This window comes from Gadus chalcogrammus, chromosome 14, assembly GCF_026213295.1.
Source record: "Gadus chalcogrammus isolate NIFS_2021 chromosome 14, NIFS_Gcha_1.0, whole genome shotgun sequence".
Lineage (NCBI taxonomy): Eukaryota > Metazoa > Chordata > Actinopteri > Gadiformes > Gadidae > Gadus > Gadus chalcogrammus.
Genome location: NC_079425.1, coordinates 16,345,889 through 16,361,244, shown reverse-complemented (window position 1 = coordinate 16,361,244; position 15,356 = coordinate 16,345,889). Strand labels below are relative to the sequence as shown.

Genomic DNA, 15,356 nt, shown 5'->3' with positions numbered 1-15,356 from the left:
TTGAAGACCTATAGCTTGATTATAGCACCAAGCCAGATGAAAAAAACAGTGCCTTTACAGGCTGACTTTACTAAGCAGTGTTTCTCCCAGCAATGTATGGTTAGGTCGGCCGCCTTAACAACAATAGGGCCCGGCCTTGACTACCAATGTATGAACACACACACACACACACACACACACACACACACACACACACACACACACACACACACACACACACACACACACACACACACACACACACACACACACACACACACACACACACACACACTAGAAATGTACCTGTATGTCTAATGTACCTGCTAAGGTACATTAGAGCAGACTCCAGCGTGCTGTTTTAAACACATACCCCGACGGAAGAGAACAAACAGAGCGTCTCCACAGGATTTTGTCGGACTAGCGCATTGGTGTGGAGCCGGCAGAGCATCTTCCCAACAGAGGGTGCAACAGACAGTGAGGCGGAACCAAGCTTGTATGAGCCGAGCAGCTTCCCTGGGGCTTGACCCCGAATCCTGTCAAGAGGTATCTCCTGTTCTAGATGCCACTTGACGTCGGCCTGGTTTACTCGTCAGATGCCTGACTGGGTGAAATCAAATACATTTAGCCTTAGGAAAAATAAATTTGGGGTGTTTACTTCTTGAAGATGCATAGTTATATAATTGCATTGGTCTGTACATTTCTCCCCCAAAAAATATCATTAGGCAACAAATAAAAAAAGGCACCAAGCACATTTCTGCAATATTAACAAAAGGGATTGGATTAACCATAGCGGACAACTCAAAGAATATCCCTGATATACTCCAGACAGTTTTCAGCGTTTTGTAGCCCTTTGAGACCAACCTAATCTCTTGGGTTCACATTCTTTTACTTTCTGCAGAGCAGTTTGGCCTCTATTGCGTTGAAAAAGCCTTTTCCAGAAAGAAAGTCTGGCAAAAAAATTAAGAACAATGACGGCACCCAAGTTAAGTTTAGCAATCAAAATTATTTGAATCTGAAATAGACTAGAATATAATAATGTTAAAATATTTCGAAAATTTGCATGCAAGGCATCTTCTGATTTCAAAGATGTTTTCGCTTTACTTCCAATAGATTCGGGAAAAGTGAACACAGCACGAGCCTATCTCAGATTGGCAGAAGTTTTTTAAACAACAAAAGGTCAGGGCCATTTTTGAAAATCAATTGCTGCACAGCCAAGGAAACTAAACGTGAATGGCCTGGTGATTGGATGGTCTCACGAGGCATTTGGTGCATGGACATAGTATAATATAGAAGTATGGTTAACGATGTCTGTACAAACAATAATTGTGCAAGCGCATGCCTTCATCAAATAACACCATCAGGAGGCAATGAAACTAGGATTCATCCAATATTGACACTTGTATGAAGGGAAAAATTATGATGCTGAAGGGATTTCCTCTGTCGTCCTGTCTGACACCGAGTTCTCATGCACGTATCCAGAATGTTCTTTCGTTAAGGATGTCTCCTCGGGGCCAACAATGACATTCGACTGGTGAGCTTTTGTATACCTGGCCTTGGCCCTGCCGCTCCAAGTCCACAACGCACATGTCCACAATGGGCCCCAGGTTGGTGAAGGTCTCCATCACCCCCACGTAGGAACCCTGGTCGTTGCTGTCGACGTTCAGCTAGACAAGAGAATCAAAGAAACAGTGAGTCGATCTCTCTGACGAGCCCAAGGTTAGAGTACCAGCACAGGGCTGGGGTTGTGTCTTTTCCCCCCATTATGAAAGGCCATCATGCATTTTCCATCGAACTAGCCCTGAATCGTTTCTGCCCCCTCTTAATACTGCCTACCTTCACTAGCTGGGAGTCCCCGAGTCTTGAGCCAACAAACACCACTCCGTTATCCAGGTAAGTCAGACACTCTGCGATGGACGTCTGTTGGCAAAATATAAATAATTTGTAAAGTGACAGAACATTCATCAGTGGACAATGATTAATTAGTATGAAATGCAATATTGTTCATTTTAATAAACATTGGCTATTCTTTACTTTGTGCCAGTAAAAGCAAGCAGATTTATTCATCACTAAGGGGCCATTGTTCGACCTGTGCCTTTATTAATGACGTGCACAGCTTTACCTATTCATCTCACGAGGAGGGAAATAGAGCCGTTGTGATTGGCCCTGCGGGGGTGGTTGGTGTACGGCTCGCCGCCCCCCACAGACTTTCCCTTATAATCTCCCTTTGTAACGATGTGCCCACCTTACTAGCTTGATAAATACTCATGCCTCAAGCTTGTTCCACAGAGCGGCGTGATAACATATTTTACTGGGTCTTGGGTGACTAAACTCTGCATTCCAATGGTGCGGCAACAATTCCAATAATTTGATTCCAAGAAACCTATGGACTAAATAAGCTCCAGTTAAAAGCAAGGTAACTGCCCAAAGGAACCTGAAATGCATTGTATAGGGCTGAATTAAAGTAAAAATCAAATGGTAATCACGTGCTGTAAATTATCTTGAATTTTTGTAATTAGTCTTTAAACATAAAAACCAATGCAATCACACACGGAGACAGAGACAGAACCCCACCTCTCCTAGCAGCTCCACGTGGAGGTCTTTGAGGACCACTGCCCCGTCCATCAGCTCCTCCTTCTCCAGGAGCAGCATGAACAGCCGGCCTTCCATGTCCCCCAGCAGGTAGCGTGAGCCGTTGGGGTCCACTCGGTTGTGACACACTATGGTGCTTTGCTAAAGTAAAACAAGAAATTATAATTTAGAATGCATAATATAACAACGTTTTGGATTGTAAAAGATTGTAAAACAATAGAGCTAACTTTGAATCGTACAATCACTCACTAAGACATCTGCTAAAAATTGTCTAAACAAGACCAATACCAAACCGTTTATCAATTTCCAAACAGGAGAGTTCTTTATGAACTGCAAAGTGTGGTAAAGTGGCATCTACCGTGATGATTGGCAGGGCTATAATTTTAGTAGTGCCTGAGCAAAGTAAAGGTTAACTTCGCAATTGTGCTTGGCACTTGTTTCTATGAACATCCATACTGTACCGACAGCGATATAATGTTTCTTCTGACAAATGTACTTATGGTAAATCGCTTTAAGGCAGAGACACACCGGGCCGACTGCCCGATTCGCGTCGGTAAATCAAGTCGGGCTATTAATCTGGCCGACTCGATCAACCGAAATGGGAAGTACACACCTACGTGATTACAGCCTACGTCAGTGTTGCTTTACGAATACTATAGCATAACGGATTATCAAAATTGTTAAATGTGTGCGTGTGTGTCTTGTAATGTAGGCTATAGACTGATTGTCTTGGCTTGCATCCATGAAATATTGTAATGTTATAGGCCTACTGCATATTGAGAAAATGTAGATCAGTACTGCACAACAATCGGGGAGGAGGACCCCCTTGAATATTGACGCTTATCTCGCACACTGGGTTAAAGCTTAGAAATCAACACTAGGCAAAGATGTTGTTACTGGAGCTAGTAGTCTACCATCAAAACTGAGCTGAGGCTACCTGCCACCACGCCTCACCAACGTGACGTCGTCGCTGAGTTGCATTAGAAAACACCCGTTACTACCATAAACATTTACACTTTTATACCATTTTGGTGTAATGGTATGCCTGAGCCCACACAGGTGCAATATCTATTGGCTTTGCTGAGCCAATGGGATGTGCATTATCAAAATAATTGTTGCTAAACCCCAACCCAGGGTCTTCCATCTTAAAAGACCCTCCTGCAGGGAGGCGGTCTGTGTATCCGCACTAACACAGCTATCGGCCTTCTAAGCATCCCAGTTAATGAGCTGGCTTCCTCCTTATCCACCTCCCAATTACCAACCAGGGGTTGACACCAACAGTTAAAATAATATTTGGGCAAGTTGAGATTGATTTCTGGTTGGGCAACTGGATTTTTTAGGGTTTGTTAATATAAAAGGGTATATTTTCAAGTGTTTTTAAAAACTGCAGAACAACGTTATTCTTCCCCATAATCACACAAAATAGATATCTGCAATTGATCAGCACGCTTTCTTCCCTTCTCTCGGACAGCGAATTAACAGACAAGCATGGCTACAACGCGAACGTAGCCCACTCAGTCACTTCGCCTCGTGCCCACTGCACCGTCAGTCAACGGACGTGGGAAGGCGTGGCTGACTGGTTCTTCCCGCTTCTTCCAGCTTGTTGCGAGGCAAGATGACCCGCTTTCCCGCTTTCCAGTATCGTTAGAGCCCGAGTCGCGTCACAGTGGCGACATTTGCATGCGCGATCTGATTGGATGACGGAACCGTCGCTGCCGAAAAAGTTGAACATTTTTCAACTTTCTGACGGTGGCGAACGCTCCAACTGAACGGACGGATCCACAATGCATTGCGCGTCCGTCCCCATTCAAAGTCAATGGGCAACGGACAACTGACGGAGGTAGTGGGCACGGGGCATACGCCCCGTGCCCACTACCTCCTTCAGTCAACGGAGGTGGGAAGGCGTTGCTGACTGATGGGGGAGTAGTCTTTGCAGAGGCATCTGTCAGCCAATCAAATCGCTTCGCCGGGTTCTTCCCGCTACTTCCTGCTTGTTGCGATGCAAGATGACCCGCTTTCCCGCTTTCCAGTATCGTCAGAGCCCGAGTCGCGTCACAGTGCTTAAATTTGCAGACGCGATCTGATTGGATGACGGATCCGTCGCTGCCGAAAAAGTTGAACATATTTCAACTTCTTGACTGAGCCGAAGGCTCCAACGGAACGTACGGATCCACAATGCATTGCGCGTCCGTCCCCATTAAAGTCAATGGGGATCACGCAACGGACGCATGTAGTGGGCACGGGGCGTAACCAACACAGCCAACATCTCAAGTGCAGTGCCGCCGCGACCGGTTCCGTTAGAAAAAGAAGTAGCGATGGAGGAGTGCGGTTTGGAAGTACTTTGGATTGAAGAAAATGACCAAGGAAAGTCAAAATACTCATTTAAAGTCATATGCAAATGCAAGAACACGGTTTTGGGTTTCATAACAATAATCGGTGGCCGCTTCATTCCGATCTATAAGCAGACCCACTGCCTGTCAAAGTGAATGGTGTTGCCTCCGTGAGAACATCGGCCCTGGAGGGGAAGGCTCTCCTGTGCTCCTCGACTACGGTCTGGGAGCTGACAGCAGGAAAGGTGCAACTGTATCTTTATTCATTCATTTAGCCGCGGCCGAACTGACGGGGATATTCTCCGATATTATGAATCTTAAAGACTGCGTCGGGTTCTCAGACTCTCTGGTACTACAGCAACAAGTTAAGACTCGTAGTGGGGGTTATCTCGGCCATGATGGAGAAGGAATTGAGGGAAATTAACTTTGGCTTTGACTCTTGTTGCCGTACGTATGCGGACTCCCGAAGGATCTGCTCCGCCGCCGCCGGAGGAGGAGTCTCCATGCAACCGAGAGTTCTGAACAATGGAGCTTCAGAGAAATGACATGAACCCGAAGTGAACTGTTCTGCTAGTGACATAAAGAGGTCAACTGGTGGCTGTACCCATTTCAACTAGTTACCACTAGTTGAAATGGGTACAGCGCCAAACATCGTACCGTGTATGAAATGCTTTGACCAATGAATCGATTTTCTCACCAAGTAGGCTATACTCGGACAATTGCTGTTGTCCGATTCAGGGGCATAGTCAAACTATGCCTGTAATCTGATTAAGATGTGCATGTAAACGTACAGAGTAACCAAAAGAAGGTTTCTTTAGAAAAAGGTAAATTACCTTAAATCAGATGTACTTCAGCGCAATCTAGTGGCCAAATGTGTATTGGATGTGTTTGGCTTGGTGTCATTCGATTCTATTTGCCCTGAACTTTAAAAAGAGGTGTCAAGTGTCAAAATAGTAAGAGATCTACCTGTTTGTGTCTCATAGTACTACAGTGCTACCAACTGATAATGACCAACTGATAAATATTTCAGGTGGAAATGTATCTTCCACTTATGCCGTGTTACAGCTTTATTCACTTTAACAAAGTAGTATCCGCATTGAATATTTAACTTGCACAACAATCTTTCTATTGGCACCAAGATTACATATTATAGCCCTTGCAGTTTTGGAGATATACTCTATTTACTTTGGGTATGTTATTTTCTGAGAAAAAAACTGTTTTTCCCTGGAATCGAAAATGGTATAGAATATCAATATTTTTCCGGGTATAGTATCGAAGTTAGAAAATCCAGTATCGTGAAAGGCACTACTACAAACGCGATTGTGATTATTCAGTAAGACCTACAATACACGTCAAAGTAAAAAAATACATATCTTTGCTACTACCTTGGACATTTAGGACATTTAGTTATGTACATTTGCATAAAATTATAATTTCCATGCAGATAAAGCATGCAGGTCTACATATAACTGGGCAATAGCTTTAATAGGTTGCAATGGTGGACTGAAAACACTTCATGGCACGATCTGACCATTCGGTCAATAAGTAAACAAAGAAGAAGTTTGTTATTTTTTTAAACACGTACATGTGTGGAAGCTAACATTCAGCTTCAGTTTGAGCTAGAATCAGTTTTATGAGCTCCCCAAAACCAGGCCTGGCAAAAAGAGGCCCGTTTAGGGCATGTGAACATGAAATTGATTTTCCCGTATCTGTTTAGTTTAAGTGATAGCAAGCAGAAAATACGATATGCTGTACTGCAGAATAGGGCATGTTTCTCTCTGTAGATAGCCATTTGTCAAGGGACATGGTTTGAAAAGTAATCCAACCCAATACAGGCATCTGCAACACACGGCATCAATTTGGTTCCTGGCTGACACTTTGGCAAAACAATGTTTTATAGAGCCAAGATAAGAAAAACATTATCACAGCAGAAACACAAAAAACATTCTCCTTATTTCAACTTCAATTCCTGGAGCTCTCCTGCACACGTTTCTCTCCTGCACATAAACACACACTGCTTTCATTGTTCTAACCTTCTATCCAAGTAATTTGGATATGTATGTTAAATGAATTAATGCACATATCATTAAACCACAAGAGAGATCGAGTGGCATAGGGAGGATACCTCCTTCTCACACGCTTTTGAAGCTCTGCCAAAAACCTCTCAGCCAATAGCTTTCAAACATCTGAGCCTTGACAATAGGTGAAGGCCTAGCACAAATCCTTATAATGCAGCCAGCCACTAAGCACTGAGAACTGTGAGTGACAAAGCCATATTGTTTTTGTCAAGTGTGATTACCTTGATGGTAGGAGGAGCTATGGCCAAGTATTTGTCCCCATTGTGATAAGTGATTGATTCTTGTCCAATGATTATAGCACCCCCAAATGGCTCTGGCACTGAAATACAAGCACACAAAGGAACAGGAAATGGTTGGACTCTTTCCAGTCATAAAATCTATTTCTGATGTACATTTAAAGAGGTTAATAGAGTTGGTACAAGAGACACCTGATTGCTATTGCGGATAGATTGTCACTTTCTCTAAAAAAAAGTAGAAATAAAAAAGAACAAACACTTTTCTTTCAGAATAGTATGAACTATTCTGTCCGCATTCTGTATGAACTTCATTTTGAAGAATATTCAGAATGTTTCATGCTATTCTGTATGTTGGCCCATGGCTACACTACATTGATTCCCTAGCCCAAAATATATTACAGCAACACAGTAATGAAGCAATACTTAATTAGATATAAACCATGTTAAATACAGTTGGAAACACAGAGCACACAATATATGACTATAATATAGTGAGCGCTTTGGCACAATTCCATTTTTTAATACACCAATTGCAAGTTGCTCAACAGTACAGCGGAAAGATAAGCATTATCAAAAACTAACGGGAGACATTCATATTAAAAGTATTGTTTCATGGAACCACTAATCAGAAAACACTAGTTGTTCTCATGTTACTGCATGTGCCACAAGATTTCGGAACCACTGAAGTTCGCAATACATACAGTAGTTGCATGTTTTTTAAGGGAATATTTCTGGGGATTATATTATATTAAACCATGTCTGGTGGAATATTTTTCCTAGTAATCCACTCATGAAGTTAACCACCCTATATACCGAGTGGATTTTAGGCACTGGTTCCTATTGTAGGCTCACTTTCAGCACTTTTATTAATGTTTCTTGCCCATGGACTATGTAAGAGAAATCTCTTCTACCTGGGATGACCATGGACGCCTCTGCCTCCACATTCTCCTGTTTCCACGGGCCCTTGTTGAACTCCTTCTCCCTGAGGGAAACTTCATAGGTCTTAACGTGCCGTCCCTGTGGGTCCTAGAACCGCAATGAAGAAATGCACAAGGAATGAATGAGGCAGCTCTGAACAAAAATCATCTAAAATCACCTGAAACTCACTTTTAGTTTTACATCTCAGAGCCCAAAATAACAAAAACTAGGGTTGGCGTTACCAACTCCCAAATATAGCTTATCAAATCTACCAACACCCGGCTCGCTCCCTATTCCTCCTGCCTTTAGGCTCCTTCACTTTACCTGGTAGATGAAGCAGACCGTCGGGGCCTGACAGCCGTAGAGGAAGTGCACGTCAATGACCTGCAGCTCCTCCAGGCGGATGTTGAAGGCCTTGAGCTCGCGGTTGTCCCGGTCCAGAGGGATTACCTTGAAGAGGCCATCGTAGAGCCGCAGGCCAATCATGCGACACTCAGGGTCCACGATACCGATGATGCCCGTCTCAGAGGGCCGTCCCACACGGTCCTGCGGAGGGGGGGTGGGGGTGGGGTGGGGGGGAGAAACGAGCACAGCTTAGAAAGTGTGGTAGACATAAGAGATATTATTCACATACTTGATTTACTTAACTGGTAGAGCCACAATTATGTGCACTGAGCCCTGGAGCCATATATATATATATATATATATATATATATATCATTTTTGTTTCTTTTAACTTAGTGTATTATTGTACCTAAATATGTTTTGTCATGCTGTGATTTTGCATGACAAATGCAATGTGGTTTTGTAAGAATGTGTTTTACAATAAAAATTCAGAATTTCAAAAAACAGTCAGCAAATACATGCAAAATGATCTCAAGCTGTTTAAGCTGTAATGATCCTATATCCTACATTATACTGCTATGCAGACCTAATGTATCAACATTGATCAGTTGCGGTAAACAAACAATTATTGCTTTATATTCTGGCCTGAAAAGAAAAGTTAATTAAACTTTATATTATAATAATTGTTGTCTTGTGATGGTTCCAGATATGGGGACTCTGACTTTTAACGTTTTACAATTGCTATATATTTTTTGCGCATTAACCTTAAGGAAATGTCTGATGCGATGAATGTCATTCCTTGCGTTTATGCCTCTGCTGCGCGTGGCCATAATTGACATATCAGTCATGAGCCCTCGAGCCATGGTGATCACACAATTCATTTCATTATCAATCCAGAATCCTGGAGTAAAATTACTTTAACCATTTATTCTACATAAAAACTCAAAATACATTAATCAGCATTGAAGTGTTGCTCATTATTTGTTATCAAAAGCTTAACACCCATAGAGGTAGAAGAAGATGAACAATGTAGCCGTCCATTTCTCTATCTCTTCACTCATATTATTGATACATGCAAAACGTATCACAGGCAAAACTGTATTATCCATACAGTCTTCGGGCATTATCCATTCAAGCCCCTAAACCCTAGCACAAACTAATATCGGTGCCGTCGTGTCTTATCTCAAAGGCCTAGAATGTATTTTGTTCGCTTAATAATAACTTGTGTGGCGCACCACGTAAATCATGCAAACTAAGAACTCAGATATAATAGAATGCACAGAATACTTATAAGAAACATTACATAAATACAGGGAGCAAACAAATATTGAACATAAACATTGGCTCCTACAATTTGTATTAACGAGTGTAGGCATATAGATTTAAAGAAACTTTAGAATAATAAAAACATATAACTTATATTGCATAGAATTCAGCCATGACATACATCTCATAACCATGTATCCATATATCATATTCATATTTTACAAAGTTAGAAATAGGCAAGCCAAATTTAAGCCCAACTTATTAGTTATATTGCATACAATGATACAATATAGTAATGTTGTATGTAGCAATTTACTGTATCAATATTTTACAAAGTTTGGAAATGGCCTTGACTCATATTAGCCCTTTAACTCATTGGTATCGGATTGGTACTCTGTATTTCCCCATTGGAAGATGTGTTGCTTGGAATCTGTATCCGTAATGAAATAGGGGGATCGTGCAACCCTATTAAAACCATAAGAGACTCAAGAATTGACTTGGACTTGAGACCTAACACTTTAACTTTTGAACAGGGATCTTAACCAACATCCGGTATTAAATAGGCTCCGACTTCAAATTACTAAAGATCGTAGTATCCATAATCTCCAACGTTATCGGTTCTGCTCTCGGTACTCAAGAATGAAGAAAGTATATTCATTATTTCTACATAAACGTCTGATCTCGCACATTTGATCTCGCCAACTCGGTTTCTATTATGCAATACGATTTAAACGTTTGACTAGGATGCATTTTTGATCTACCGCATCATTGAGAGATCTCTCTCAAAACGCCTTTAAGTGAGCCGGGGGGCGAGGCATCTCTAGAACTAGTCGCTACACACTGGTTTTTAGTTCATCTCTCGTTTCCCCATCAGGTATGATAGCAGCCTAGAGCTCACACACAAAGTTAAATGAATAACACGAACAATGGTTAATGATTACAAGTAACCATTAGGCCGCTGATTGTTAAGCTATGGTGGTTCATAAATTAAAAAATACAGCCAAGAAAAAATCCTGCAAATTAATTTACTGTTTTGGAATCAAATCAGAAAGAACTTGTCATTTATTTATTGTTATCAACATGAAATCCATGTATAGTACAATGTACTTACATTTACATCAGTTGATGGTGGATTTTGTACATAATGCTGAATAGTTTAATGAATAATAATGCATCATATTCTATCCATTATATGTTGAGATTAAAATCGATAATACTGTCAAAAAACACAAAAATAACCGATAAGAGTACCAGATCGATAAGCAGCATTAATAATAGTATTGATTGACAATCGTAATTTTAAACTTGTCCCTACTTGTGAGCATCTCCGGCTGGTACTTACCTGCACATTTCCATGGGCACGGGTGATAATGTCAATACTCTCGCCATTCTGTTTGTATTCTAGGATGCAGGCGTTGTACTTTGATGTGAGGATAAATAACAGGTCCTTACTTTCACCCTATACATGGTATCGAAAAACATCATCAGCGTCACACACTTGTTTATAAAACAGAAGAAAAAAGAATATTTTTTCAAATTAGCAAAGAAATTGCAAATTAGTACTGCTTTTGAACTGTAACGGATACCTCTTCCAAAATATACTTTGAAGGTTTTTCTTTTGACAGTACTATTTACCATTTCATTATGCATAAATTCATAATTTGCATAATACTTGGTGACTAGACAGCCAACTCATGACAATTAATTAAACATGAAGCTACACCCACGTACCTTTGGCCTGAAGAGTTCCATGACAGCGATCTTGCCGTACATGCCTACCTCCTTGACAGGCCTGAGTCCCTCTGCTGTCACCACATAGATCTCCAGCCGTGTGTTCTTGGCTATGAGCAGATTGAGGTCCTCTGCAGAGGTGAAGTGACCTGTGAATACACATAATTGGTAGATGGAATATCATTAAGTGTTAACATTAATGAAAGCGGCATTCATAAAAACAGCGCGATGTCACTCACTCCCTTTCACACACAGGTGATCACACATGCATGCACACGTATACATTAATAAATATAAAAAGTCAAGAGGGCACAACAACTGAATTGATAAGTTACACTTTTAACGCTTCCGATTTTTCTTTTTATTTATTCTTTTTTTATCAAGAGGGTTTGGCAATCTACAACTTATTATCATATTGACTTTGAAAGAAACATACACCCCTGTGTCTTGCAGATAGGCAGGGGCGGACTGGCCATCGGGAATACCGGGGACATCCCCGGTGGGCCGATGGCCGAAAATATAAACCCACCGGCCCATCACTATTATGTACCGGCCCGATCATCGCATCAGCCCTACAATGGTTAACACAGCGGCACAAGCGTAATTTTCTCCAAGAGCTATACCTATCTAATCGCACTAACTGACTGACTGACTGACTTTTATACTGCTACTCGCAATCGGTCTTCACACTCATGGTGACTATTTTTCAAAAAATTTTTAAGTGTCTTCTAGTATGTGTTTTACAGACTTCGGAAGTCTAAAGTAAGAAAAGATCTCCACCTTATTAATAAACACCTCTAAATTGGTTCTTACACAGCCGAAGTGTTCTCAGCTGTGCGGATTGAGGTAGAGAATTTGGATTTGCATACATACACGCAACGCGGCACCCAGTTCTACGCATGCGCTCAACCCATGAGGCCCAGCTCTTCATTGCCTCTTCCAAACTCCTATTTTAGGTGTTATTAAATATCACTCACTCTAGCTTATATTATATTTTATTTATTTTGTGCCCTTTCCTTTTATTGTTTATTTATAGCACATTGAGTTGCATGCTCATTGGTTGCTGAGTAAACTTGTTACATTTGATTTCAAAATAACGTTGTTGAGCTGCAGTGCGCAGCCGCAGAATCCTGGTATTAATCGAAAATTACAGTTGGTCCTCCTATCATAGACGAAAGTTAGCCTAACTAGCTAATTATCACCAAACATGGATTTACGAAAATGGCTTAGACCTCCTGCTCCTCCTCAGCCAGTAGCAGACTGTGACACTCCGGCCACCACCACTAGTACAGCCACGGTCTCTGAAAGCCAAGCTGGCCCTTCTACTAACGCAAGCTCCGGGAAACCGCAAACGGATTTAGCCGGCGCAGCCATAGAGCAACGACGATCTACAAGCCCCCCAAGTCAGCGGACAGCGGTTGATGATCTCGGGACTGACAGGCCTGTCCAAACTGTGTTAAAACAGTATCCTGTAACTCTTTACAATGGTAAGGGGAGATGTTTTCCGGTTGTTAATTTATTCACTTCTTGAAGCCAGCCCTGGCTTTCATTATAAGGCCTACTAAGCAGGTAAAATGTTGATTAATGCTTGCTTTGTCTAACTATTGGTGTTTAATAGGCTTGTATACGTATGGCATTGTGTCATTTCTGCCTGGTGCGTGGCTTGTTCAATATGCTACTTTCTGCCACAATGCGTGCCTTCTGTCAGCGGTCCTGTTCTGTTATATGTTGTCAGGGGTGTTTTTTATTATTGTGGAGGCTGTTCTCTAAGGTTTATAAACAGTGCCAGGCCTACTTGATAATTTTTTGGAGGTTCATAAACTGTTGTGTGTGTGATGTGAATAAACTATTTATGACATAGCAGAGGTGGTTAAACTGCACTTATTTGCGTTTAGCATTCACGACAGCCCTCCCCCTTTTTTTGCATTAAAATATTTCACAAACGGCAGTGCCCCCCCGCTGGCGACCCATGCCCCTCCAGTAGATCTGCTCTGGAGCCGACTCTGGCAGCGCGGCGTGTACTTAGTGGGCCGCGCGCCGTGTATTGAGTGGGCCGGTCTGACAGAAACTCCCGGGCCACTTTTTTCCCCCAGTCCGCCCCTGCAGATAGGGGAAAGCTCCCACTGCACGTGTCCTTTTACTCAATCAGTTATCCGAAAATCATACCCTGATAATCAACAGCCAAATAAAAAATGTGTCTATAATCAGCCAAATAATCAGATACCAGCAATAAAATAAAATCTGTGATTCAGTGTCACTGCCAAATTACGCATTCCTCGATTGAAATGACTGGGCTAACATGAGCTACAGTTATACAAATCAGGCATTTACCTTGTGTGTTGAGAATTATAGAATCAAGACTGCTTAGAAAACACAATACCATTGACAGACATGTTTTGTCCAAATTTGTAGTTTGTGCTTGTGGCACATTGGGTTAAACGTTGAATATAGGTTTATAATAAAGGATGCACTTACTTTATGTCACAGTTGTTAACATAAAATGTGCGGTTCTACTGTATAGCCTACTACGATGATCTTAATAACATTCAATAAGGTGTGTTTCTCTCCCAGAATCCACCAGCACAAAGTCTTGCTTGCACATGCATTATAATGAGACTCCAACTCAACCATCCCCTGAAAAAAGTTACAGAACGATGCATCATGTTCTGCACAGCACATGGCTTAAGTTTGGTAGTACAGTGGATATGGACAAGGCTGAAAATATGCATGCCTATCAGGATGCTTATCAAAACACAAAAGATTGGCATCTTTACACATAACTCATAATACCGGCTCCGGTTAAGGGAGTTGGGCTTAATTCCCCTTTATGTAATATATATATCTTACAGCATAATTGTTGACAGGTCTGAGAATTGTGATAGTCAGACAGAATCGCACGAATTAATGTTCCCAAATTCAGAAGGGGGGTATTATACAAAAGGTTGGTCAGTCAGTATAATAAACCTGCGTGTCCATACTTCGTTGCACTTGCAACGTCGATAGGGATTCAGAGTTAAAACCAAACATGTTGGATACACTAGTATAATGTATGTGGCCTTGATGTAGCATGATAAAGCCATGAGGGGTTTGCAGATAAATTCAACCGATAAACGTGTGTTATCACGATCACGTTTACAAGTCCATACTGTTGCTGTAATGCGAATGCTTTAACAAAACGAGAAAAAAAATATTGAGTGAGGCCCTGCGATGCCAGTGTTACTTAAGTTCAGGCGCGGGAGTTAAGCTAGCATGTATGTGGTGAATGTGTGCGGTGCTGATGTGATATTTATCAAAACAAAATAATAATTTAACGGCATATTTACCTGTGATGCAGGCATTGACTGCCGTAGGTTTTTGAGCGGTTACAACGTAGTTGTAAGACATTTTTGTAAAACAGAATATAAACACCTACGAAGTGTTTTAACGTTGCACAAGTGAAAACCAAAACACCATCGGTGTTAAAATGGTACGGAAATAGCTAGCAATGTAGCAACCATACGGCTAATTTTGAAGCCTTCTAATATGAGCGCCCCCTGACGTCGCGGAGTTATGTGTAGGCACAATAATGTTACAGACTAATTTAAAAAAGGTTCCTAATTATTAAGCTATATTAATTATTGGGTGTCAAGCAGCGAAGCTGCGAGACAACCTATTGTGTTCGTATGAATTCCTATTATTATTATTATTATTATTATTATTATTATTACTAGTATTATTAAATTACTTATATATTATATTCTAGGTAAAATGTAAAACAAAAATATATAATTATTAGGATAAGATATTTGAAGAAAGCTTTACTCTGTTGAACCAGAGCTTTAATCAACAATGTAAGGGAAGAAGGGGGTGGAAATATAATAACATAACATAGTACTACATAA

The 15,356-nt window shown here is 41.2% G+C and overlaps 1 protein-coding gene across 1 annotated transcript in view; it reads right to left on the bottom strand.

The window, feature by feature from the left end:
• ddb1 (damage-specific DNA binding protein 1) overlaps positions 1–14,968 on the bottom strand; it is a 52,148-nt gene extending 37,180 nt beyond the window's left edge. The window contains exons 1-9 of the mRNA XM_056608673.1: positions 14,799–14,968; positions 11,476–11,624; positions 11,087–11,203; positions 8,458–8,679; positions 8,127–8,241; positions 7,201–7,298; positions 2,554–2,712; positions 1,816–1,899; positions 1,530–1,646 (exon numbers count right to left, since the gene is read on the bottom strand). Of these exons, the coding sequence (XP_056464648.1) occupies positions 1,530–1,646; positions 1,816–1,899; positions 2,554–2,712; positions 7,201–7,298; positions 8,127–8,241; positions 8,458–8,679; positions 11,087–11,203; positions 11,476–11,624; positions 14,799–14,859 (1,122 nt within the window). The 5' untranslated portion in view covers positions 14,860–14,968. The remainder of the gene's footprint in view (positions 1–1,529; positions 1,647–1,815; positions 1,900–2,553; positions 2,713–7,200; positions 7,299–8,126; positions 8,242–8,457; positions 8,680–11,086; positions 11,204–11,475; positions 11,625–14,798) is intronic.
• Between the last annotated feature and the right edge of the window lie 388 nt (positions 14,969–15,356).